The sequence below is a fragment of the Morone saxatilis genome, unplaced genomic scaffold, assembly GCF_004916995.1.
Source record: "Morone saxatilis isolate NCDOM2014 unplaced genomic scaffold, NCSU_SB_2.0 Contig24, whole genome shotgun sequence".
NCBI lineage: Eukaryota > Metazoa > Chordata > Actinopteri > Moronidae > Morone > Morone saxatilis.
Window position 1 is genome coordinate 19,481,419 of NW_023339807.1, and position 25,207 is coordinate 19,506,625.

General features: G+C 38.9%; 2 protein-coding genes across 6 annotated transcripts in view; both read right to left on the reverse strand.

Moving 5' to 3' along the window:
• sh3d21 (SH3 domain containing 21) overlaps positions 1-4,974 on the reverse strand; it is a 12,382-nt gene extending 7,408 nt beyond the window's left edge. For both annotated transcript variants that reach the window (XM_035671886.1, XM_035671885.1), the window contains exons 1-10: positions 4,756-4,974; positions 3,990-4,147; positions 3,827-3,884; positions 2,844-2,953; positions 2,337-2,424; positions 2,194-2,255; positions 2,069-2,108; positions 1,512-1,606; positions 1,042-1,143; positions 613-664 (exon numbers count right to left, since the gene is read on the reverse strand). In XM_035671886.1, coding sequence (XP_035527779.1) covers positions 613-664; positions 1,042-1,143; positions 1,512-1,606; positions 2,069-2,108; positions 2,194-2,255; positions 2,337-2,424; positions 2,844-2,953; positions 3,827-3,884; positions 3,990-4,147; positions 4,756-4,759 — 769 coding nt within the window. In that variant the 5' untranslated portion in view covers positions 4,760-4,974. The remainder of the gene's footprint in view (positions 1-612; positions 665-1,041; positions 1,144-1,511; positions 1,607-2,068; positions 2,109-2,193; positions 2,256-2,336; positions 2,425-2,843; positions 2,954-3,826; positions 3,885-3,989; positions 4,148-4,755) is intronic.
• A 925-nt stretch (positions 4,975-5,899) lies between these two features.
• thrap3a (thyroid hormone receptor associated protein 3a) overlaps positions 5,900-25,207 on the reverse strand; it is a 43,106-nt gene continuing 23,798 nt past the window's right edge. Inside the window, exons 1-11 of one of the 4 annotated variants that reach the window (XM_035671889.1) lie at positions 21,355-21,520; positions 16,022-16,166; positions 12,402-13,298; positions 11,313-11,999; positions 10,880-11,052; positions 10,503-10,614; positions 10,121-10,205; positions 8,564-8,745; positions 8,271-8,451; positions 7,990-8,136; positions 5,900-7,583 (exon numbers count right to left, since the gene is read on the reverse strand). In XM_035671889.1, coding sequence (XP_035527782.1) covers positions 7,356-7,583; positions 7,990-8,136; positions 8,271-8,451; positions 8,564-8,745; positions 10,121-10,205; positions 10,503-10,614; positions 10,880-11,052; positions 11,313-11,999; positions 12,402-13,298; positions 16,022-16,143 — 2,814 coding nt within the window. In that variant the 5' untranslated portion in view covers positions 16,144-16,166; positions 21,355-21,520 and the 3' untranslated portion in view covers positions 5,900-7,355. Of the gene's footprint in view, positions 7,584-7,989; positions 8,137-8,270; positions 8,452-8,563; positions 8,746-10,120; positions 10,206-10,502; positions 10,615-10,879; positions 11,053-11,312; positions 12,000-12,401; positions 13,299-14,305; positions 14,456-16,021; positions 16,167-16,255; positions 16,431-21,354; positions 21,521-25,207 lie in introns of those variants that run through there. The other 3 variants (XM_035671887.1, XM_035671891.1, XM_035671888.1) reach the window with 3 other exon arrangements.

The window sequence follows — 25,207 nt, forward strand, 5'->3', positions numbered from 1 at the left end:
TGTTCTGATAATACAGTGGATTCAACGGTAGTCATTGCAATACCACAGTGCAGAAATAAATAAATAATACCCAATGTACCTTACATACTGCTGGGTAGCTTATCTATAATGTTACATTATTAGTTGATTATATTTTGTATTCAGAATTTGAAGTAACTAGAAGCTAAAGCTGCCAGATAAATGAAGTAGTAATACAAAGTATAATTATTTCCTACAAGGACACTTGAGTAAATGTACTCCACCACTGACTATGAAAATAAAGGAAACAGAAGTAATAAAGAAATAATGTAATTAATTAATATGGAGAACTATACTGAAAGAGCTTCAAGTTGCTTTGGCAGCACATTAAAATAATGACATTGATCAGGGGGCCATTTTAGCTGCTTTTATACCAAATGCTGAATCCAACCAATATCGCTGCCAATTTCTCCATCTGCTAAAACAACAGTCCATCACAGTCCAGACTGTCACACTGCCAGGCTAAACACCACTGCAGCCAGCAGCTGTGAGTCACAAGAGAAGCTCTAAAACAAGAACCCTGGTAGCTCCTGAGTTAATGTATTCCTGAGCTGCTGTGTTTGATCAGTGCAACATAAATGCCGTCGCTCTTACCTGAGAGTCTCTTGTCTGCGTTGCGTTCAGGTGGTTGGCTTGCGGTCCCGGACTAGAGGAGGAGAAACGTAAAACTCAAACAGATTGCCACATACGTCCCTTTGTGAATTAAAGGCGTCTCTATTTCACACTCTTTCCACTAAGGGAATTTTCAGTGAGTAATTCCAAAACAGAGGATGTTAAAGACAGCTCTGACTCACTGCAAACTGGCTGCGGACTTGCTAAAGTAAGTCAATCACCGGCCAGCTGCAGAACTGCCATTATGTACATTCTAAACAATTTCAAAATGATAGAAAAGTATCGGATATGAATTACTATAAAACAGGTCCAAAGCTTCATGGTAGCACAGTGCAATTGTCAAATCTTGAATATATGGGAAAGGTCTGGTCCAACAACGATGTTCTTGCAATTGTGTTTTAGTCCACTCACTTTCAGACTATCCATTGGTGGTATCACCATGACAAAGTTATCAGGAAAGAAGCCACAGCGTCCATTTAGCTCTCCCTCCCACCAGCCTTCATCTTCTGCTTCCTTCAGATGGAGATTAAAGAGTCACATTAGAAGCTCAAACGCGCTGTCCTTTGGGACGTAAAATTGCTGCACAAGAGGTTACCAAGCGGTCAAGCAAGACATGGCTGCCATATTATCAATTTATCACAGAAGGTATCTCAGAAATCTTCAGCATATGATTTGGAAAACTGCCACATTCATGTCATTAAAACAAATGTGCGTCATCTTTTGCACTGCACACATAATTTCCCTGAAAGTGTCAGAACTGGTTTGGCTAGGGTTAGGGTAAGAAAAGAAATGACACCCATAGGAGTTTGAGTCTGTTAAAACCATGACATCATGGGAAGACATGTTAGAAACAATGCAAGAAAATAACAGTGTGCTCAAACCTTTTTCAGTATCACAACAACATCTCCTTTTTTCAGATCCAATTCATCCTCTGCTTTGGCCTTGTAGTCAAACATTACTTGGCAACACTCAACCACTGAGAAGACAGTAAAAGAGATAACGTGAGCATTATAGTATATGTGTGACAGGAATAAAATGATGACTAATCTAATCATCCTTAGCTACAACCTTCCCATACTAACTCAAAGAATAACCGGAAAGAGGTTGTGACAGACTGGAGATAAAAGTTGTAAACCTTGATCCCTAAAAGATATTCCACTCTGAGGTAACCCTCTGTAACAGTGATTAATCAAGCCCAGCACTGTAAGTATTTTTATTTGACCCCACCTGTAAATCATTCACTTAGAAGTAAAGGAATTCCCGCTTCTCACATGTTGACGGTGTGTCTAAATAGACCTGTTTAGTTGCTTGTGCACTAAAAATAGAAACTGTCTAATGTCAGGGTAACCCTTTAGCATTCAGCCCATGATTGTGCAAACAGTTTAAGAACTAGAAAATACCTTATAGCAGCTTATGCTTTGACTTTAAAAAAACGTACCATTTCTTGCTTTGTTCCTCACACTTGCCCTCTGAGATATCTTTATGAGGACAAAAACAAACTACATTAAATCAAAGGTAAACAATTCATATACGTATCAGAAACGTTATTTCTACATTACGTACCTCCTTATTGAACACCATATCAGTGAGCTTGGGTCTTGCCTTGCCCTCATTCTGTTTGCCATCTGTGAAAAGAGTTTAACGGTTTAGATTATATGTACAGAACAAGGTACAAAAAAGTAAACAGACGTTTTGTCTTTACTAACCTTTAGGAGAAAAAATCTCTTTGACAAAATTTGACGGAAATGCTCCGACTTTGCCATTTTTCAGCCCCATCCACCATCCATCTTCAATCTGTTGTGTAGATTATATCAAGGAAAGTCAGAAAGTAGACAGGAAGAAAACGTAAAGACAAAGCATACACATTCCAAACATTACGATCATCTGATTACTTGATAGGCTAAAATCTCAGAACTTGTCAGATCAGTTCACATGCATTTAATGAGCACGGGAAACATGCTTTGTCACCCTAGCAGCCAAATACAAAGGGACTGTAATACACAAAGAATCAATGAATACCTTTTGAAAAATTCTCTTTATTTACCCACCAACGCCCTGATTTACATATAATGCTACGGCTTTGCCTACTGAGCAGCAAAGCAAGCAGGAGGTAAATGCCATGCTTCTGGGTAAGTAAACTGTAGGCTACCAGAGTTTTTTTTTCAGAGTATCACTATTTGGTTATGTGAGTTCAAATAGAGATGGGACTCTACCTCTTTGATGATCTCTATGGTGTCCCCAACATTCAGCTCCAGCTCATCTTCATTCATGGGGCTGTAGGCAAACTCTACCTGGCATTTCCTCGTTTGTTTCATCTTCTTCGCTGGAAAGACAAAGAATCACCAGCCACATCAACGGACCGATGTTAACTTTATAATCTACTGGTAATTCTGTTGGAGAAAGAGCTCAATAATGGTGTGTTTAGCTTGACAGGAGGCAGAGGAGTCAGTTCTCAACAGGACTGAAAGCACTTGGCACTCATTCACGTCTCTAACATGTCTAAGCCCTCAAAGGCACTTTTGGTTTTTATCTGCTCCATTTTCATACATTATAATCAGGATTTGTGTGGCGAGGATGTGGTAAACATATATTTACAGTCAGCTTGCTTGCTGCTGCACTGTCTTGCTGAATGCATGCACCACACTAACCACACTTTTAAACACAGTTACAATAGAAAAACCAACCTGTTTTGAATAGCAATATTTTCATGGTTTATTATTAGTGCAGCTTGTGCAAGCTAAGATAAAGGGTTTATTTTCAAATGTGTGCAGATTTTTTAACTGGATAATTAGTCTGAGTACAATAAATGTAATATAATTATCCCTGAAAATGACATAATGTGCCTGACACAAATGAAGAGTTTTATTCCAAATGGAGATAATGGGCCATTTGAAGTTACTGATACAATCTCTCAACAAACTGATATAATAGTTCACTCCACTCCACTCCATTGTTGAAAAATTACATTTAGGAGCAGATGTTTACTTACAAAATAGTTATGTTTCATTTTGAATAATACAATTTATATTGTATTGCAAATAAGTATTTGCCTGATAAAGGTCTTGGTTCAAATGTGTCACACTTATACGATAAAATTTGACAAAACATGGACCTTTGTAGTAATATGAATAGGTATGTTCTGCTTTCTAAGTGATAACAGTGAAGAAGTGCTGAGAATTTAGACTTAGCATTGTACTTTTTCTAAGGCTTCGTGGTTCCCTCTTGCTGTCACCTATCAAATAGACTGGCACCTCCTGTAATGAAAAACCAAAATGGGGCATATTTTAACATACTTGAACACATGTAAACACACAGCACAGTGTCTGCACAATACTGTGGCCAGTATAGCGTTAGCAGACCTTGACAAAGTTAGCGGGAAAGATGCCTCTCTTTCCTCCCAGCTCGCCCTCCAGCCATCCCTCCTCGCTGGCCTTGGTGACCTTTTTGACCACATCCCCCATCCTCACTGTGATCTCGTCTGCCTCGTTGCCCTCGAAGTCGATCAGCACCAGCACCTCTACAGTGCAACCGTAAGTGGGGCAGAAAATTAGATTCTTTGCACAAATGCTGGTGTACTTGCTTTACAAGTGATCTGTTCTGACATTTTAAAACCAAGACAAACCTCTAAGCAGGGGAGTATAACCAAGGATATGGGCTTTGAGCAAATTACAGATTAACTGTACAGTTTTCTTATTTTGTAGTAAAAGAAGTAAGACATTTTCTTAGTAAGTATTTCCCTGCAGCATTATGAGAATTTAAGACAACTGAAAAAAACAATAAATCTTAAAAGTCTGCAAGTGTAAGTAGGTATTCCAACACTGACTGAAAACTCATAAAATAAGATTACCCTAATTTTCCACATATATACAAATACATACTGATTCTATGCAAAGTAATGCAGATGAATCCATATACATTGGTTTAGTTTTATTTGCATGTCAAATTAAAGTATCTATCAGATCAACAGCATTTTGTTCAGTCACAAAAAAACTTTCATTACTTCACGCTTACTCTTTGTGTTTTACCATCAAATCTCCAAAAGTCCAACAAACAGCTGAAAGAATTAAAACATCAGTAAATTCCACTACTAGGCCAACATAAGAAAATATAATGACACCGACTTACCCATGGTGTCTTTGTGTCTTTCTCCTTCAGATTTGAATATGTAATTCCTTCACAAAGCAGCAAGCAAACTCTTGAGTAGAAGGAGAACTGAAAAAGTGCGGTTGTGTTGTCTAAGACGAAGAGATATGGCAGCCAAGGCCCTTCTTCCTACTTGTCAAACATTAACATTGAGCAACTTTTCCTGAGGCTAGTCATGGCAAGTCTGTAGCAAGGAGTAGGATGGGTCATATTGTACAGAGAGAGAGGGGGAGAGAGAGAGAGAGAGAGAGAGAGAAGGAGGAGAGAGAGGGGAAATGGAGAAGAACAGGTAAGACAGGTTTATAGTGAAAGAACAAAGCTTATAATAAGTGAGGCTTAAACATGACAACATGGTTCATCTGCAGAAATGGAAATATCTGAACACAAAAGTCAGCATTCACAAGCAGGACAATTAAAAATGTAATTCAGGTTTGTTGTACACATTCATATATCTTCGTATTTTTGTCGGTAATGGTGTTGTTGTTTTTGTACAGCCCTTGAGGCAAACTGGCTGGCCATTTATAGAAAGCAGAACCAGGTTGCGCAAGACTGAATTTGACATACCAAAATAACACATGGCAAAGAATAGTAACAAAATAAATATTATAGGAAGATAAAACGCACTTTCTTACATATAGGCTGTAGATGTAGAAATTCATGCTGCTTCCCTTTTTTTTGCTCAACTTCATATGCTGGGTCATCAGACTAATTATAATATATAGAGAACCGTTCCACTCCAGTACTTCCCCATCCTACCTGTTGAATGTTAGTAAATGAGTCCTCTCAGTCTAGTTCAACGTTGTGTAGGTGAGCGTATGGATTTTTTTTTACTGATCAAGGACTTTCATCAAAGTGAGCTGACCCCGGTGGTCTGGGTACTGTTGTTTCACATTAGGACATGGGTACAGCTTGTCAAAGTATAATTGATCAACTATACTGCTGCTGATTGTACTATGTGTTCAGTGTCCCTCTGGTGTCACTGTGCAAACTGGTGGACATCAAACCACAGCTTCCTTCCCAAGAGAAAACTACAGTGACTGCCGTAAAGTGGATTTTCAAATAATAAACCAGAATTGCTCTTACACCTAAGAGAAATTACAATAAAAAAGACACATCAAGGCAAACATTAAAGTAATCAGTGTCTCTTTAATTTACAGTCTCTAAGAAAAAAACAGTAACAACACCTATTTTATAAAAGCAATATTCCCTAAGCAGGTAACCATTAAACAATTCAATCTTAATCTTTAGGCCTGAATTGTACAAATATAACCAGCGCGACCACAGCAAGGCACAAAAATGTAATTCAATTGTATGGGCAGTTTCCCAAAAAGACATGAGTCTAATCCTAGGGTTAAGGAAATAAATCATTGCAGATATGCACTGAAAAAATATTGTTATTCTAAGATTAGACAAACTATAATTCTTGTCAAACACACTACCCTGTATTTTTTTTCTACTAAACTACTTCAATGCTAATTTTTAGCCTCTTTTATCACAATGACACAGTTGCACACAATTTGTGTAATTGATTAAATCATCATTAGCTGAAGAAATGTTTGAAATTAGCAAATGAAAAACACATTACAGTCTAAAGCATTAAGAACAAATTCACCTTTACAAAGTCAAAATCCCGCCTGCCTAAGCAGGTACAAAAACTACAATGAATGTCTTTGGAGGAAAACATATAATCACTATCAATATTATACATTGATAAGTGGTATCCAAAATCAATCAAAGAGCTACTTTAAAGTATAGACATCTTTGACAGCAAAATGTTTAATGAACATGTTAAATGTACAGGTAGTTATCCTTGTAACAGTCTCCTATGCTGCAAGCTAGTATTGTAGATCTGTTGAATGTTGTGTAATGAAAGACTGCAAGTGTAACCTGCGACCCCATACAGTTTGGTCCCATTGTCAGATCAGGGTCATTGTGGAGCGCTGAATTGGCTAAACAGTGATGTTTTCAATGTCAACATGAACTACAGTGTACTTCTTGCTGTCATTATAATCCAGACACATTTCAAAACAACAAGCCTGCTTTTCTTTTTTTTTTTAACTCATAGTTGGGTAATTGGAGTAGATTTTAATGCATTCATCAGTACTCATATTTATTGTGTATCCCACTCACAAAACATTTCTTTATTTGCAAGACACAAGCTGATTTGATCTACAAAGTGATCTTCTCTTGCTACTTAAAAATACAAATGTCATTGAGGACTCTTTTTTTTTTATCATCAACGTGTAAAAACTACCAAAATCCCCAGGAAAAAATTACACTTTACTATATAAAGCAAAAAAAGACAAAACATGTAACATAATCTGAAATCTTATGAGAAACAGCAGTTCACCCCGAAACAGTGCTTCTACTAATTATGAGTTGTAATCCTTGTGTGGAAAATGGTCAGCTCAAGTCCGAATGAGTATCCTACGATAAAATTAAAGCATAAAAGTCTTATTAGTGATAGCTTAGTCTTAAAAATTTTAATCTGAATTAATGAATCCATAGTGATGGATAGAATTCAGAGTCAGATCCCCTAATAACAGACGTAAATTTAGATTTTCAGCACATTGCTTCACTGCTCAAGTATTCTCTCCATCAATTTCTCCTTTATGGTCCTGTTCTGTCTCTTCCTCCTCGCCACCTTGCTCCCCATTGACCTGGAACTTGTCATGGGCCCATTTGGGGCTGATGGTGTTAGTGTTGGTTTTGCGGATGAGGAATCGTGCCCTTCCACGCAAGAAGCCTCCCCGGCCTCGCCCTCTGTTGTCCACCAACTTGAACATTGTCTCCCCATCTCTGTCATCGTGCTGTGGTAAAAGGCAGAAGAGGTAGAGGTGTGTCAAGACAAGAACTGACCCTTCCTAAGTCCCAACCCTTTCCGTCCTGTGCTCCAGTTGAGCAAGCCTTGGTCAGGATCTCGGCCAACTTTCTCCTCTCCTGTAGATATGCTATGTGCTAGGCTCGTCTATGTTTAAAAGACAACCACATTTTGAACATGATTAAAAGATAAAAGCAACAAAAGCATCTTTTCAACATAGACGAGCCTAGCACATGGCATATCTAACTAGCTACAGGAAAGGAGAAGTTGGCAGTGATTCTAAAAGGTGCAGGACTCAAATGCAGAAGTAGAAACTTCTAAATTAGAGTTAACAAAACCATGTAGTTAATTTAAACAAACATTGGAGGCATGAATGGGAAAGACATCAACCCTACCAAGTAGTATTTTCTGCTCTTGGGAGTGTACTCTGGGTCCCAGTCTTCATTTTTTGGGTGTATTGCCACATTTGGCATGTTGTTACTTTGTGAACAGTTTCCCTGATAATTGCCTCGGTTCCAGCCCCTTCCACGAATTCGGACTTGCTGTAATTAGGGAAAAAGACATGGAACCAAAAATCATTGATACAGCAAATTAGTAAAGTAAAAAATACAGTGTAACTTGACACAACCATTGCTCAAGACTATGCTCCTCAATCAACATCATGCATCACACTTACAAATCCTCCACGTGGCCTTCCTCTTTCAACTAATGCTAGTGACTCCCTTTGACCCAGTCGGGACCTGTCAAAGGCTTTATCTTTGGGTTCAGACTTGCCATGGGACAAATCATCTTTTTGGGACTTGGAAGATGAGGAAGACGAGGACGAACTCGAGCGAGAGCGCTTCTTCTTACTTTTCCTAAAAAGATAAATGATACACACAAAATTCTTCATGCCTACCTGTTTATCATGCAAGGCAGATGAACAACATTTGTTTGAAAGAATACAAGGTACAGGGCAGTTGCACATACTTTGATTTCTCGTGGCATTTGGAGAACTTTTCCACAGATCTCTCTCTACTAGAATCTGGGGAATCTCCAATATCTCTTCCCTGATCCTGATTATAATCTCTTTCATGGGTGGGATATTTTTTACGGCGCTCTATATCCAAACGAAGATCCATTGGCTCACCCTTCATTTTTTCCCCGCCGTCCTGAGCAAATCAAAACAGAACACAACGTCGTGGACAGACTTTGGATTAGCATGTAGATCAGTCTGCTCTCAGCCAGCTGGTTTGTAAATTTAATAGTCCATGGGTAAGGGGGGGGGGGAATCCCAGGTAACAGCCAGCTGGCTTAGATAAAAACATGTAAATTTTCCCCAGTGCACTTAAAGGGCCAAACCAGTAGTTTTGCATGTTTTTATGATTACCTACAAATCTGTACAATTCCCCAAAGCAGGTTTTTATAAAAGTTTTTTTTGGCATTCAAGGCAGCTATTTCAATATGGTAAGTAAATGTACTTGAAAAAAAATCTCAGATAGGCAATCCATCACAGCAACATGCAGTCACTTTATTTAGCGCCAAAGTTAAGTTATCTCAAAGTCAACCGTCAGAAGAGTGTGTTTTGAAAACCTCCACACTGGTGCATTCAAATGCTTGTGGGAAAGTCCAGGATCCAAGGCTTCAAGAATCAGCACCAGCATACTTCACATCATCCTTGCTTGTTGGTCTTCCATGTGTAATATGACCTCCAGCAGCCTCAGCGACATAGTGCTTTCAGGTATTCATAACCAAGTGTTTTCAAAACATTCCCTGAATGTGCACAGTGATGCATTTCCTATTTGAAAGAAGTTTCAAGTCACTGCAAGTTGATTATCAGACTTTACTGACATAAACTGAAACAAATAGCTGCCTGGAAGGTGGGAAACCAATCTAAAAAACTTTGAGATATGCTTTGGGAAATAGTTGCTTGTATGTACTATTAAGTATACGCATTTCTTAGTTGTTGACTTACTGTATGGCTGGCAAAACCACTAGTATGGTTCTTTAACAATGGAAGAAGATAGGACTGTTCATTCATGCTAATTTAAGTTTACTCAGTTTAATGCTCTTTAGTAGTATCTGCGCCTCATGTTTTTAAATGCTTGACCATATGTGTCCATGCGCATCAATAAGGAAATATTGTGAGAGTTTACTCAGAAAGTTAAGCATGTAAATATAAGCACAGGTGCATAGAGTGCTTGCTGTTGGTTATTTCCGTTCCTTATTTTTTTAAAGAATACTTACGAAGACAATTGCTTAGTCCTTTGAACAGCTTTGGCACAGTGGCTTCCATTTCTGAACTTTAATGATTCATTAGCCTTGGTCAGGCTTGTGCCCACAGTCTAACCATGTGTGAAGGCGATATATAACAAACAACAAAGTCAAAGTGCCTTATTTTGCATTTGCATTTCTTAGACTTTGTGCATCTCCCTTCAAGGACAGCCACAGGCTTTAAGAGAGTGCAGTCTAAAGGCATCTGGCTTGCTCACTCGTTCTGGTTGTTTGTTTTTCCAACATACTTCATACTGCAAAATGTTCAGTCACCTTGTAAGTGCCATCCTCTGAGCTTTTCATCGCCTCAAAAAGTTGAGAGTGTTTCTTAAAAGCTCTTGGCGAAACATCAATTCTCCTGCAAAAGAAACACAGTTAAGACAAGATGATTAAATGCACAGGAACCACAGTAAAGGTGCCAAAAAAAACAACTGTAAGCTACATTGAACTGCGAAGACGACATAAAACAGAAAAAAGAAAAGAAAAATTGGTGGGAAAACAAAACTGACCTCCACCGAGCATGAGAACAAATAAGCCAAGATAGTCTGTTGATTTTCAGGTAGGAAAGGTGAGAAAAATACCTGAAAGCTGTTAAAAGAAGAGGTGAAGCCACAGCACACTGAAGGTGAGAGGGTCACTCAATAGGCGACTCTACCTGTGTATCTCTGGGCTTTTTCTTGGCTTCATCATTTCCTTCTCTGCAGCTCGTCTTTGGTACATGGTGAATCGCTCGTTTAGAGTCATTCCAGAAGATGGAAAGTGCTGAGCTGTACAGGGAGACAGGAAAAACAGCTGTTAAAGTTGTTAGTGTTTCTACTGTGTCACATTTTCATCCAACTGGGCTGCTGCATTGAATTGAATATCGCTATGTGCTATAGTATTTTATATAAAAATGAAAGGTTACATGGTCATGTGTTGAGTAGCTTTGAAGGCCAATTCAAAAAAGGAGTTTGTCCGTTCCTAAAATAAAACTGTTAGATTACTCCACTCTTTGTAATTAATACTCGGACAGCATGAGAAGTGAGGACTCACCTTTAATGTGGTGAACAATAGTGACAATGTGTTGAGCAAACAGCTCAGAGGGACTCCTCTTTAATGGAGCATTCTGAACATGTTGAAAGATGGAGCGAAACTCCTGATCCTTTTTTGAGGACTGCACAAGATCCTGAGACAACTGTCGCTCCTCAGCTAAAATATCTGAAGAGCTGAAAATGACAAAAAAAACATGTTCTGTTGCTTTTACACAACAAAGGCAAATAACAGAAAATATGTTGCACTTCAATCAGACAAAACAACGAAACAATTGGTGAAAATGTATTTTTTATATATAATTTTCATCATCATTTTAGAGCAAATCTGCTGGTACTGTTGCAAAGTCTACAGCCAGATGTACAGATATATTGGACTGTATAATGTACTGAGGAAAGACCTGGTGTGGGACCAGAAACCATTATGTGATGCTCACCTCATCAGGCTATCTCCAAGAAGATCCATCCGGACATTTAATTTTGCTTCCTGTTGTCTTGAGGACATGAAAGGTGAGTACTCACTCCTCATCATAAACATCTCTCTGTCAGAGTTTATCCTTGGTGGTGGTGTAGGTGATGGGATGGAGGGAGATTTTGCCATCTTCCTGGCTTTACCACCCATGTCTGTGGACAGTTCCTCAAACTTTCCTGCTAGCTCCTTCTTGGCGAGGGCAGCAGCAATGGCTGCTGCTTTGTCCTGCTTTCGGCTGAGATATATGTCCTCTGCCATGGAGTCAAGGTCACTGTTGGCTACCTGTGAATAGGCCACATTCTGCCATTTGCCAAAGCATTCTTCAAACAGTTCCCGAGCCGAATGAGTGACCTTGCTCTTTGGCTTAGAGGACTCGTCCCCATTGTGCTTGTCTTTGTGAAGTGACTTTGAAAGAGGCTTGGTTAGCTCCTCTTCTTCCTCCCCATCAGCAGACAGAAAAGGAGAAGCTTTCAAAAAGCTGCTTAAAGACACTTCACCATCAATGTCCTCTTTGTACTTTTTTGACACTGAGTCAGAGATAATTGCAGATGCTTTGCCATTTACTTTGCCTTGTTCCATATCCACATCATTGGCTTCTGTGTTCTTGCCATTTTCCCAAGATTTTGCTTTTTTATTTTGCTCTTCCAAAAACCTAAACAATGACAAAGAGATAAAGACCTGAACTGAACTGGGCATGCAACAGCGGAATTAAACTTAAACTAATTGATTATCTCACAAGATTCTGTGAGAAATGTGTCAAATAAGTATTTTATCTATGGAAATAAAGATATGAAAGCATAAGGGATTTCAATGAACAACATGGCAAACATTTTGAATCACCTGAATACCTAAATTTTATTTTAGTCTGTTATGAAAACAACGCTTGACAACCTAAAGATTGCAAAGTCGAGCATATGCCAGCATAAAGTGTCTGTGCTGTCTAAAAAAGGCATAAGAAAGCATTTAAGCAACAAATCATAATATTTTATCTGTATATATTAATTTAGCAAAAACAATGTCAGAAATAAATTGAGTAAAATAAAATTATTCTTACTTTCCGAAGGCAATGGAGATCGCCGTTTTATCTCCATCCAGGTATTCCTCGTTGGAGAAGAAGTCAAAGCTGGAAAGCATTGGATTTAGACCTTCATGAAGGTTTTTTTTTGTTGAGGATGAACTACACACAGTCTGCCAGGAGGGGGCGCCATTGCTGATATCATTGGTGATTTTAGGGGCGGGACTAGACCGGTTAGGAGTTTGGCTGTTCTGACCAACAATAACAGCAGAGCTTGCCAGAGCACTCATTCTTTTTGGACTGCTGCTGCAGTCTTTCAGGCCCTGCCAGTTCCCCTCAGTTTTCCCACTGCCTGCGCCTTCTTTGGCATCTCCTGCTAACACCCCAATGAGCTCCGCTGCCTCCCCATCTCCCCCTCCTCCCTTTTGGACCTCCTTGGAGGCTGAGAATTCCTCTTTCACATCTTTAGAGTTTTGTTTAGTCGGCAACAAGGTTTCCCTACATTTAGGAGAGGAGGAGTGTGAGGAAGAGGAAGAATGGTGTGAGTGTCTGGATAATGGCGAGGAGGATCGGTCAGAGTGGTGAGAGTGACCACGAGGGGGGCTTCCTGAGTGTTTCTGGAGGTTGTGAAATCGCCCTCGTGAATAGTTTTGCTGCTGCTGTTGCTGCTGTTGCTGTTTTTGAGGGTGTTGCTTGTAATTCTTCCAGTTGGGGCGGAAGTTGTTGTTATTGTTATAGCCACCACCACACCCACCACCTCCACGTTGGTAGCGTCCACGTGGGAAATAGCCCCGCCCTCGGCCCCTGAAGTTGTATGGCCTCCGGAAGCCACGGTGGTAGCCCCGGAACTCACGATTGTTTTGGTATCCTCTCGGATATTTCTTCTCCCGGTTATGAGGTGGAGAATGAGATCTTGACCGTGACCGAGACCTAGAGCTGTGAACGAAAGGAAAGGGGAGAAAAGAAAAGCACATAGTTATTAATTAACTCCCATTATTATAACATTAGTAGATATGCATAACAAACATGTAGTTTCTTTGGGTTTCTGACCCAAAGAGTAATGCAGTCCAATACAAACATTTCTATCATACAATCTTAACATTTTCCTAACAGACAGACAGATGCATACATACATACATACATACATAAGACCTGCTTTGTGTGTTCTCATGAAGCCCACTGACATAATGCAAATGTAATTACAACCTTAGCAGATACCACTTAAATTAATCAATACATTTTTAAAAAAAAACATAACATATGGAAAAGACATACATGTCACAATAAAACATGTATATAAAGATGAGCAGTTGCATCCAGTATCCATATGTCATTTGAAATATAAAAAACATATGCTAGTATGCAGGAACCCACAAAGGAGCACTGCATGGAGAAAAGCAGAGATTTCAGCATGTTACTGAGCCAGGCTGCAGGGTCAGACTGGTCCACACGGTGGCTCTGCTGCACTTCTGATAAACAGCCTTGTGCTGTACTCCAGTCTGAACCTTAAACACAGTCTTAAAGAGTACAACCGTGATCCAGTATGTTCTCTTCTTCAAGTCAATGATTTAATGAGCGCATCATGCTCTTTTCAAGCCAAACTGTAGCTCAGCACAACATCCACTACTTTGCACATTTTGAGATTTTGAATGTAGCAAATCTAGTGTCATCAAAATAGTTCTTCTGGAAGCACTAGATCTACAACTACATCTTCAGCAACTTTTCTACAACTGTCAGTAATTAAAAATTGACTCCTCAGCTGGTTTTCCTATGAGAATATTGATGTAATATAAAGACCTACAGAAATGTCTAGGTATATTAGGGACTTTACAAATGTATCAAATCCTACAGTATTTTGCTGAACAATATCCTGAATTAGCAGAGCAAAGCAGCACCACAGCACATGCAAACATGCCTTATAAAAAAAAAGCTAAAGGACTCACCTATCGTGTTTTTTCATTGGAATTCAGCGTGATTAAAGAAGGCAGCCCACTGAGCAGCACTGCACACTCACAGTGCGAGCTACAGATACTACATCTCCTCTGGCCAGCTCTGGTGGAGCAGAGCGTCACATGGACCATAGGAGGGGAAAAAAATCTACTGGAATCCTTTTTGACTCTATGCTTGCCAACTACACGAGCTGTTCAAACGGTTTACTGAGGCATTATAAAAAGACAAATTAGACACAAGTTACTATTCTGACTGCAAAATACTTAAAATATCAACATCCTATTGAGGTCTTAGTGATATATTTCGGCAATATATATTATAGCTTCTCCTATTAAACTATTAAAACGTGTTATAAGTCACTAAGCATAGTTCAGAGTGAGTGTTTTTGCTGAGACACTGTCTACATCTGTGGCCCATTTAAGTACTGAGGTAATAGTGTTAAAAGCAAGAGATGGTGACTGTGAGAGGGAAGTCAAGAAAAAGCTCCAAATTGAATCTGTTTTAGGTTATCAGACCTGTCAACATGTTGGGGATGTTTTGCCAAGGAGATATAGAGAATGTCGCTTTTTTTGGGTGTTAGTGTGCGAGGCTGTGTTTATATACAACTTATGCAAATATGTGCATTATGCAAATATGTGCATTCAGGCCTTCAACATTTGAACATGTGCAAGGTGGGTTCAGGAAGAGCCATTAGATTCCTTCCATGTCTTATGCTAATTTTAATATGTGCTGCGACACTGCCAGGAAATAAACCGCCCTGCCATTTTATTGCCATGCCACAGTTACTCTGCCAGAAACAGCAAAGCCATCAGAGTGAAGCCTCTCTTTTTTGTTCCAAATGCACACAACAGTCAACACGTAACTCTACAACTAGGGCATTTTTATTTAAGCAAATAAACCGACAACAAATACTGACCACGAAAAAATATTTTCATATGCAACTGAGGTGGTATGGAAATCTTTTCCTATGCAGTGCAAGCTGCAATAATATTCACTTTAACTTAAGTAAGTTCACTAACCGGCAGCTGAACTCTTTCTCAAACATCAATTTCCTCTGGATACAGAATCCGACTCCAGAGTTTGGGTCAGACCCAAATCCATTAAAACGCTTCACCATTCATATGAGAACTAAAGTCATAAAGGCCCAGGACAAGACAAGTTCTTGCTGATGAAAATCAACAGCTTGGTAACTAACAGGAAATGCTGATTATAACAGAACACAGAACTGTTGACATTCCCACTGTCACAAACAAACTACCTGCCTCCTTTTTACATGTCAGATCATGTTATTTAAGATGAGTTAGGAGATAACAGATAGAATTTAAGTAGAAAACAAGCTTAGCAGGGAACATGGGATGATCAGTACTAGTGTGTGTGCAACAAGGCAGCGCTTTGCCTGCTGCACCTGCTGCTAGTTTCTCTTTTTTTCTATTAAGAGTTGCTTCTTTTTTTTTTTCGTGACACCCGACTTTGTTAGGTCACAATCGTTCACACTTTAAGCATTAGTTGGGTCATGGCATTCTTTATTCATACGTACTATATTTCACTTATTAAAGAATCAGTTATTGAACCATGTTTTAATAGGCCCAGTCCGGCAACACATGGACGTCTTAAACAGTCAAATAAAATGCAGTTGATCTTGACAGTAAAAACACAATACAGCCAACAGATTGTTCAGAAAATAGCATTGTTCAAAAAAAGGACTCTACCCGTATCTGCGCTTCCTAGAGCGGGATCTTGAGTGACTTCTGGAGCGAGATGTGGAGCGGGATCTTGACCGGGACCTTGACCGGCTCCGAGATCTCGAGGCAGATTTTGTGGATCTGGACATCACTGCAGCCAGCCCACCTCAAACTGTCACACAAAAGAGTTGTACAACCGAGTTAGGATTGTCGGAAAGTGTAACAAAGCAAACAATGCACGTGTAAAAAGATTTCAATCACCTTTTCAAGGCAATGGCTGCATAGAATGGACATTAACAACTGAATGAACAGTTAGCACAGAAGAAAAAATAAACTCAAATAGTGGCAAGAGTAAAAAATCCATGAAATACAATATCCAACAGAGATAAGCCATCCAAGATGTGCTTCAAAAGCTGAGTGAAGAAACGGAACAGCTGTGAAAAAGGAAGAGGGCAATCTGTGGAAGTGTAGGGCATCCGAACAGAACCAGTTTTATTTAGTCGCTGATCATTTGCATAGAGGGCAGTCTTACGTCATGTCATCTGACAACTGTTGAGCCCAATATTAAATAAAATATAAAGATACGGTTATCAGCAACATATAGCATACATTCTGTATTTCTACCACTGCAGAAGATAGCCAGTAAATCATCTAAAATAATCTAAAAACTGATGATAAAAAATGTTTGTTCTCTAGTCTCTGTTTTCATGAGAAAAGATAACAGAGTTAACTATTTGCCTTCTAAGTCAGTTTCAGTCCATCACTGAATTTCTTTGAATGATTAACTCATAAGATAAGTCTCTCCAGTCTTCTCTAAGCCTCAAAACATATCCACACGTATATCTTGAATATACTCTTATTATATATACTCTATATACAAAATTTCCCATTTAGTTGAAACGTGAACTCCATCTTAAACTACTAAGAATTTGACAGCTAAACAAAGTTAAAGATATGAACAGATGTGGCTTAAAATATATAGCAGAAATGATCATTTTGAGGAAGTAATATAAGATCATATTATAACATGCTTGTCAAATATAAAATGCCTCAGCTCAGTGAAGCCACGTTTTAGATTGGTCTAATCTAGTCTTCACTTGGTAGTTTTTATAGGGCTTCATCACTTACGATTAAAAGCCCTGGTTACTGTTAAACTCACACATGATGGGTCCAAGGTTTAATACATAAAGTCACTGTCTCCACAGATTGATAGATTGTCTGTCTACAAAGATTGATAGGAAAATAGCTATTTCCTCTGTAGCTACTTTGCCATATCGCTTTTGCTTGTGGTTAATGATCTGCTATGAATCTGCTACCAGAGAGATGCTCACTTGGGACCGCATGCTCAGTGCACTCAGACTTAACTTTACTTCAAAGGATGTTTTTTTCTTCTCCAGTGCTTCACTTGTATACTCCCCCGAATTATGAACACCATCCTATAGTAGGAGCATCTAGTTCTATCCACGGCCCACAAGGCATTATCTGTGACATATGATCCTCGGAGTACAGTAAATGCCAGGGATCAAATAATTGATCTTTCATTATGAGAGTCATCTTCAGGGACTTTGGAAGGAGGAAATTGCAGACTACACATGACAGGGATTTCAAAAGCAGCGCACGCTATCACATGGTGGTCCCAGTGTGTATCCTTTCTACTATTTTGGAGGGTATTGAAATGGATCCATCTTCCCCCGCCTCCTCTGCATGCTCTATGAACTTCCCACTCTCCTCATTCCTGGCAGCTTGTTGTTTTTGGCTTTTAGAGAATAATTTCCTGAAGGTCCAGCCTCAACAGACCGTCAATTTTGCTTACTGTGCACAATTCGAGAATGGCATTCAGATGTGCCCCTTTCCAGCATGTGGTAGCTAAACAGTAAAATAAATACATTGTAACAACAACCTTCTTCATTTTGCTGTATATACTAAGTAAGTTAGCCTTGTGGGAAATTCTTGACGAAGAGGAAGTTTCATTCTCATACATTATTCTCAGTTTGTTATAGAAACTGAAATAACATGCTTCAAACTGGCACATCTGTGTTTCAGACATTTTCATATGGCTGAAAAAAGTTTCCATGAAACTATTGAATGCGTGTCAGCAGAAACTGTATACAAAACAGTTATATAAAGTTAAAGTTAGCCAAAGTGACAGTTACATGATGGCTTCATTAACATATAATAACCATATTTTAGGCATAATAATATAATAATGTAATAAAGTGCATCCCAAGCACTGTCCTCCTGTATAGAATATAAAAACTAGTTTATAGAATTGAATGGTGGGATCTGTTACGATGGCCTCTCTCTAAACGCTCGATTGATAACCAGCTGCAGCTGTCCCCACTCCACACTGTGTGGTCGGCAGCCTAATCACTGAGATTTCAGCCCCTCTAAAAGACTGTGGTAAGCCTGGTCTTTAATCTCTCACTACTAGATTTGCAAAGTTACTGACAATCATGCATACAAATGCACACACACGTGTCTTACTGTACTTGTGAAGACTTTTAGTTGAATGTCTGCTTTCTCGCACTGAACTAACCACTTCACCAACTGCCAACCTCATCCATACGCTTATCAGCAACTGAAATGACATTTCTATTAAAACCATTACACTTGTCAACTCTGTACCAAGTCCTGCAACATCTTTCCTGGTTTCAGCCTCAGACTTTTGTTTGTTGTTGAAAAATTATGTAAGATTTTTGGAATGCATAGAGTCATAGAATAATAGAGAATAATGGTAATTATAATGATAATTAACCAGTGATTAACTTCTTTTGTCTGATAACTTAATTGGCAACCTTTTTATAATTGGCAAACAAAAGAACAACACAGTAATAACAGGAACAACATGTGAAACTAGAAAAGCAGGTCTTCAACATTGTTGGTATAAAACAATTGCGGAAAAGAACTGAAATGAACAGAACAGATCATGGTTGCAAATACATGCTTCAAATGGTAAAACTGAATTAAACTGATAATGGTTCTCACATGGACAGAAGTTCATGACCACGCACACACACACACGCGCACACACATGATTAAGAGCCCCCCTTGGGGTAGAAAACGACAGCTGTATAATCCTCATCACCTGTTTATTTCATGTAACGGCAAAAGTAGCTCTGATCAACAATGGTCCAGCAACTTGATACACAGCTCAAAGCGTACAAGAAGAAACAACCCACTCAATCAACTACACTATCATTAAGACTGGGATGCCACAGTGGCAGCTGGAATTACATTTGCTATCTATATGTGCCCCTGGGACACCCCGCTAGCTATTTCAGAAAAGCCACAGCAACTGTCATTGGCACAATCTTTGGTTATTGAAATGTGGCAGTGCCTCTTAGTATCCCCTCAAGACACTTCACATGCTGAGGCAGTTAATGGATGGCAAAGCCGTTGGCAGTGCTGTTTAAGACGAGATAAACCGCTCAGCTTCCTCCGTGGGTTATTAAATGAAGAAAAACAAACTTCCAAAATAGGCTGATTCATTCAGCTACATCTGGATGAGTCTTAAGTGACTTTTGTTTTGGGAGCTACTGTAACTGCTAGAAAGGCAAACAGAGATGACCTCATGCAGAGATTTCCTGCAACATTATCCTTTGCTAATCACCTACCATGACGGATGAAGACACCATTCAGCTTGACGTTGAACTTGTCGTAATGATAACATGATCCCAGTTGCAGCTAACCTTCTGCTAGCAAAGTTAGTTCAATATCACTCTCAGCTGATTTTGGTGCAGATTTGTTCTGCTTTTTATTATTACATTTTATTCGAAAACGTTATTTAAAAACAATAATCAGCAGTTAATAAAGGTTTGGCCTGGCACGGTGTGGTTTCTACAATGCATATGAGGCTACCTTTGCCTGGAAAATGGCATACGGCAGAGTGTCAGTGAGGCATCCTCACACCGACATGCTTCTGAGCTATCTGTCATCACCGCGTCTGTGGGACTGCACACAAGAGAGAACTCATCAGCTGAAGGTCCTCTCTATTTTAGTCAGTTGTGAACAGCTTGGCAAATGATGAGTTATAGTTCTATGTTTCCAAAATGTGTACAGTTGTCTGCCTTTTTTCCTCCGCCTTAATGTCTCGGCATAAAAGCTGGAGACGCAGTTGGTGTTTATGTTGTTGATGAAGGGTGGCATGCTGTTTAACCAGAATACTTTCCTTCCTGCTGAAACACCAGTTGATTCAATTTATTGAGGAGTGTAGGTTGCTTGCAGACAATTAAAATGTTCTTCTCTAAAGAAATGGCACAAATGTGAGCACTTTCTCTCTCAATATTGGCAACATGTTTAATACACATAGCAAGTTAAATAAATGATCAGAATCTTTAGTAGCACACACAAAAGTGAAAACAAAACTAAGTGTGTCATAGTACTACTTCAGTATGTGCCAGCATACTAAGATATGCCAATGGACACACCTTTTCATTGTGTGTGTACAAGCTGGAATTTGTTAAGGAGGATTGACCTCAACCAGGATCCTGCAGCCCAACAGGATATTGCACTATAATGTTTTCTAAACTTTGTTTGTTTTGTTTTTTTCTCACAACATTGAGCTCCATAAATAGATCACATCACCCATCTAGATAAGAGTTTACAGGAAACTCCTGTCAAAGTTACAATTCTTAATATATAACGTGTTAGAGTTGGTTCAAGATTGTGGCTGTTTACACTGGGCGGAGGGACAACTTGGTGAAACCTGCAATCACAACATGCTGTCATTGGGCTAACCACAGAAAACAGCAGTCATATAAATGGTAAAATTACAACAACTCCTTATACTGAGGTGCCCCTTAGAATTCTCCGGTGGTCCGAGGATGCACTTTGGAAATCTCTGAACCATAAAACACTTTTTAAGATATAAATGTTAAAGCTTGAAGCTTCCAGATAATTATTTAACCCTCCCTTTCCCAGATATTTTCACTATGACACCTCAATGCAGGTCATGTCCTGGATGGGGAAGAACTCATTCCTCATCAATCAATACAGAAAATAACAAATCAATCAGGAATACTTCACATCACATGAGGAGAGCATTAGCTCCCTTTTGAAGCTGAAATAGCCCTAGATGGTCAGGCAATTCACTAGCCAAATCTCGATACTTTTCCAGTCCGTATTTGCCAGAAATATAATTTAAAAGCTGGATTTGGTGGTGAGTAATATTTCATACAGTGACTTTTTGGCACGGATTTATCCTTACGCTGCGCAACTTCCCTCTGAACGACTGTAAGCCTCGTTCCCATGTTGCTGCCAGTGGAAATACACTATTTTCCAAACATTTTATCTCCACTTTCAATTAAATTATTACCAACCAGAGAGAAAAAAAAGCATAAAAAAGACTTGGTACTACTTACCGGTCGGCGTTGTCGTGCAGCGTTGTTGCGTCACATTCAGGCAGCCTGTGTGATATTGCAGAAACCCGTTAAAGACACTTTCTCCCTGCACTCCTGTGTGTCTGTGCTGTTGTGCCCAGTTAAAGTCAAGTGTCTGTGTAAGTGTTTGTGTGGGTGTGTGTGTGTGAGTGTGTCGGCTGGTGTCTGCGGCGTTGAGAGAAAGGGGGTGTGATCGCTCCGTGCCGCTCAGAGGTTCATATTTCCTTCCGCCTTCTACCGCTGTCTGTCATATAACGCTTTCGTTACATCCGAGCGGAGTCCAGTAAACCGTGCATTAAAGGTGCTAAAGACTGATAGGTCCTCCGCCCTTCAGTGACATGATTCTGCATGGGAACATAATAATGTCTGATGAAAACTCACGGTAGTAACGGTGATCCTAGGGAACAGCTACTGGGGGGAACTGTGATTGTCGTGCACAGTGGTGTAAAGTGACATTTATTATAGCGGTAGCCTATTGTGAAATTACTGGAGACGATGAAACTTCCTTGTTCCTTTTGGCTCATCACCAACTCTTAGTAAATAGTCCAGTTTTTTATTTCTATCTTCATGGGCCACTTACACTCTGGACACTGTATTGGGTGCACCTGTAGGTTACCAGCTGCTGTAACATCTATCTTTACTCATAACGTTCAGTTTTTGGTGTCAGAAGTGTTTAAAAAAATCAATTTTATGTGGTTTTATTGCCCATTTACATGCAGTGCATACATTCCAGTACAACATAATCACTTACTATAAGCCTCAGTGCTAAATATCACCTCTATTGGAGTGTCAACAAAAACTGTTTGAGGTTTTTAAGGCAGAACAGTTCTGTTGGATTGTATTAGGCTGTACATGTATACCTAATGAAGTAGCTAGTGAGTGCATATTTCAGCAGGGAATGTACTTTTCACTCCACAACATCTGATTGTCATAGCTTCTAGATACATGCAGATAAATTAGACCAAAAAAAAACTGTATCGCATGGTCTGCAGATATTTTTCTATATGTTTCACTCCATACTTGTACTTGACAGTAGTCATTCCTGCAAATGCATTTTAGTTACCCTAAAGCAATTAATTAAAAAGTATATTGAGACTAGCCTTTATTACATGTTCTGAGTTGAAACCAAGCTTTACTGTTCTGCCTTTCGATATTTGGTATTCATTCTCTGTGTTCCGAATGGTGGCCTAAGCCCTTGTCGACTTTGTCCGAGTTGTGCTTTTATATTTTCATGATCTTTCAATTAATTGACTTTCAGTTCATATTTCATAAATTGTTAAGTGTTAATTCAATGACCAGAGAAATAATAACTTCCAAGCCTGCAATGCCACTTCCAAATCAAATGGGTTCAACCTTGTATATGAAAATGACTAAAGGTGAAAATACACACCACTATATTACTCTATCAAAAACATCAATTTAATGTGGATGTTCATCAGGTATACAGACAAGCCCTCTCAACAATCTTCTCTTTTTAGAGATCCCTCACTCTCAAAAAGGTTGGAGGCCCCTGCTGTATAAAAAAGATTCAACTCTTGATCCATTTATTCAACTTTCATGACACCTGTTTTAAGGGACAAACACAAATGGAAAATACTGCTTGCAATAGACTCCAGCATTACCCGTTATTGGCGTGTGATTGTTATAAAATCAATTGAGCTGTGGGTAATCCTATTTAGAATAGGACTACGGTTTTATCAAAACAGCTGAAAGTACGGCTGACTGGAAATGAAAGCACAACTTTTTAATAGATTGCAGTTGTTTTTATGACTAAGCCAAGTGAAAACACTAGATCCATTCAATTCTCTGAATACTTATGAGTTACAGATCATCTGCGCCATATTTAAAAGGAGTGTTTAAAATTCATTGATGGTTTTTTTCCTTTTTATTTTTCTACTTGGACCTGAATACCATGGGTGGTTTAAATGTGTAATCACTGTTTTCAGTTATATCTACTATTTATTAAATCTTCCGTTGTGTCATTACATTGGTAAATGTTAGCCATGCACTGATATGTACCATGTTAATGATATGTACCATCCTATGTTATCTTAATGGCCCCCAACTTTAAAGGGTAATTCTAAGTGTAAACCCTTTGAACTCATAGGCGGGCACATTCATGTATGCACATGCATATGTACAGTGCCTAACCCCCCTCTCCCCCAAAAGTCCAACACTGTATCCCACTAACAGAATTTCACTGGTATGGGTTTCAGTCGAGGGTTTTAGTGGCTCATGATCTGTATCGGAGGCTTTCCCATCCTGCCAAGAATAGGTCTCTTGGAAAAATGCTAAAATTTTGCAAGTTTGGCATGAAAATGTTTAACTTTCCAGATGCTAATCATTGGTACATATTGGTTGAAATGCTGATGAGGTTACTGAGGCATTGAGGCTTTTCCATCTCTTCATTGAAGGCTGCTTTATAGAGCAAGGAATGGTAGATATTAGGACAAACAAAAATATCTTCTGAATAACTGAATGATAAATAAAAAAGCATGTAGTTTTGTGAGGGACTTTTCCAAGCTTTATTTAAATAATCTGTGTTATTCTATCAAGTATGTCTTTAATATGATTCTAGGATCTCTTATCTTCTGTTTTTCCTGGCTTGTTTTCAATATCAATATGTTCAACATTCATGAAATCCAGTGTTCATGTGGCTGCTGTGTAAACTTTATTTTCCTTCCCCTTGGAATGAGCTGCATAAAAGCACTACTGAAACTATTAAAAAATATTGTTATTATGTCTGCAGTACACAGTAGCCAACAAAAGAGTCTACACTCCGCAGACACTTTTCTTTCACAGTCCCAAAACAAAGTTGTTAATCATCCTGATAAGACAAGTAAAATAGCATGACATGTTTATATGCATGGATCAAACCTAACATGGAAAATATAATTTCAAATATACGGCTGTCCTCTATCATTTCTACCTAGACATAGCCTGCTCGCTATCTACAAAAGCAACATACTTTGGGATTTCTGGACTTGAAGTGAAGACATCCTCTTGGATTTGGACCTTTGATCTCTTAATAATCACCATAAATCTTAATGTAGAGCAGACAACATTTACAGGGTGATAATTTTCTTAAAAGCTGCAGTAAGAGAGACTTCTATGTGGGAATTACAGAAGCTTAATTTGAGACTTAATGGGGCATTAGAGTCATCTGTACAATTTCTGGTCTGTATGGGGGTGGGAGTGTCCAGAGTGCCCTTTTCAAATAAGAAATAATGTTTTTGTCCTCACACTGTATCTTATGGTTGTAAAAGATATATACACCATTTATACTTGTTGAGCTGTATGAGACTATGCCCAGCAGTCTACTCTACTACTGCTAACACATCATTGTGCTCCTCTGTTTTCAAGCATTTTTATTTACTTTTTAGAAAATAGAAAATAGAAAGACTATAATTAAAAATATACATACACTGTGCAATATGCAAGTAAGAAATATGGGGTGCACTTTTAAGCTACATCTAGATGTAGAGTAAATATATCTCTTCCCTCTCTGTTCAGGAATAATGTGAACTACAGCAGACAGTGTATATTTGCATTGGAAATATTTTCACCCATAAATGGCTACAATATGTTGCGCACATGCCACTAATGTATCCTGGATAGGCCTCTGAAGTGCTCATTTGATTCATTCAGAATATGACTACCAGGAAATTGACACAGTAGAATACACTAGTCGGCCAATGTAGGCAAAGTGGAGATAAATGGTTAAAGATGCAAGGCAGATTAGACAGGAAGTGATGTGTTTATATTTTTTTAAAGTCGGTCTCCTTGTTAAGATCTCTAAGTTTTAGCCTTGTTACGTTGTCTTCTTATTAGGCGC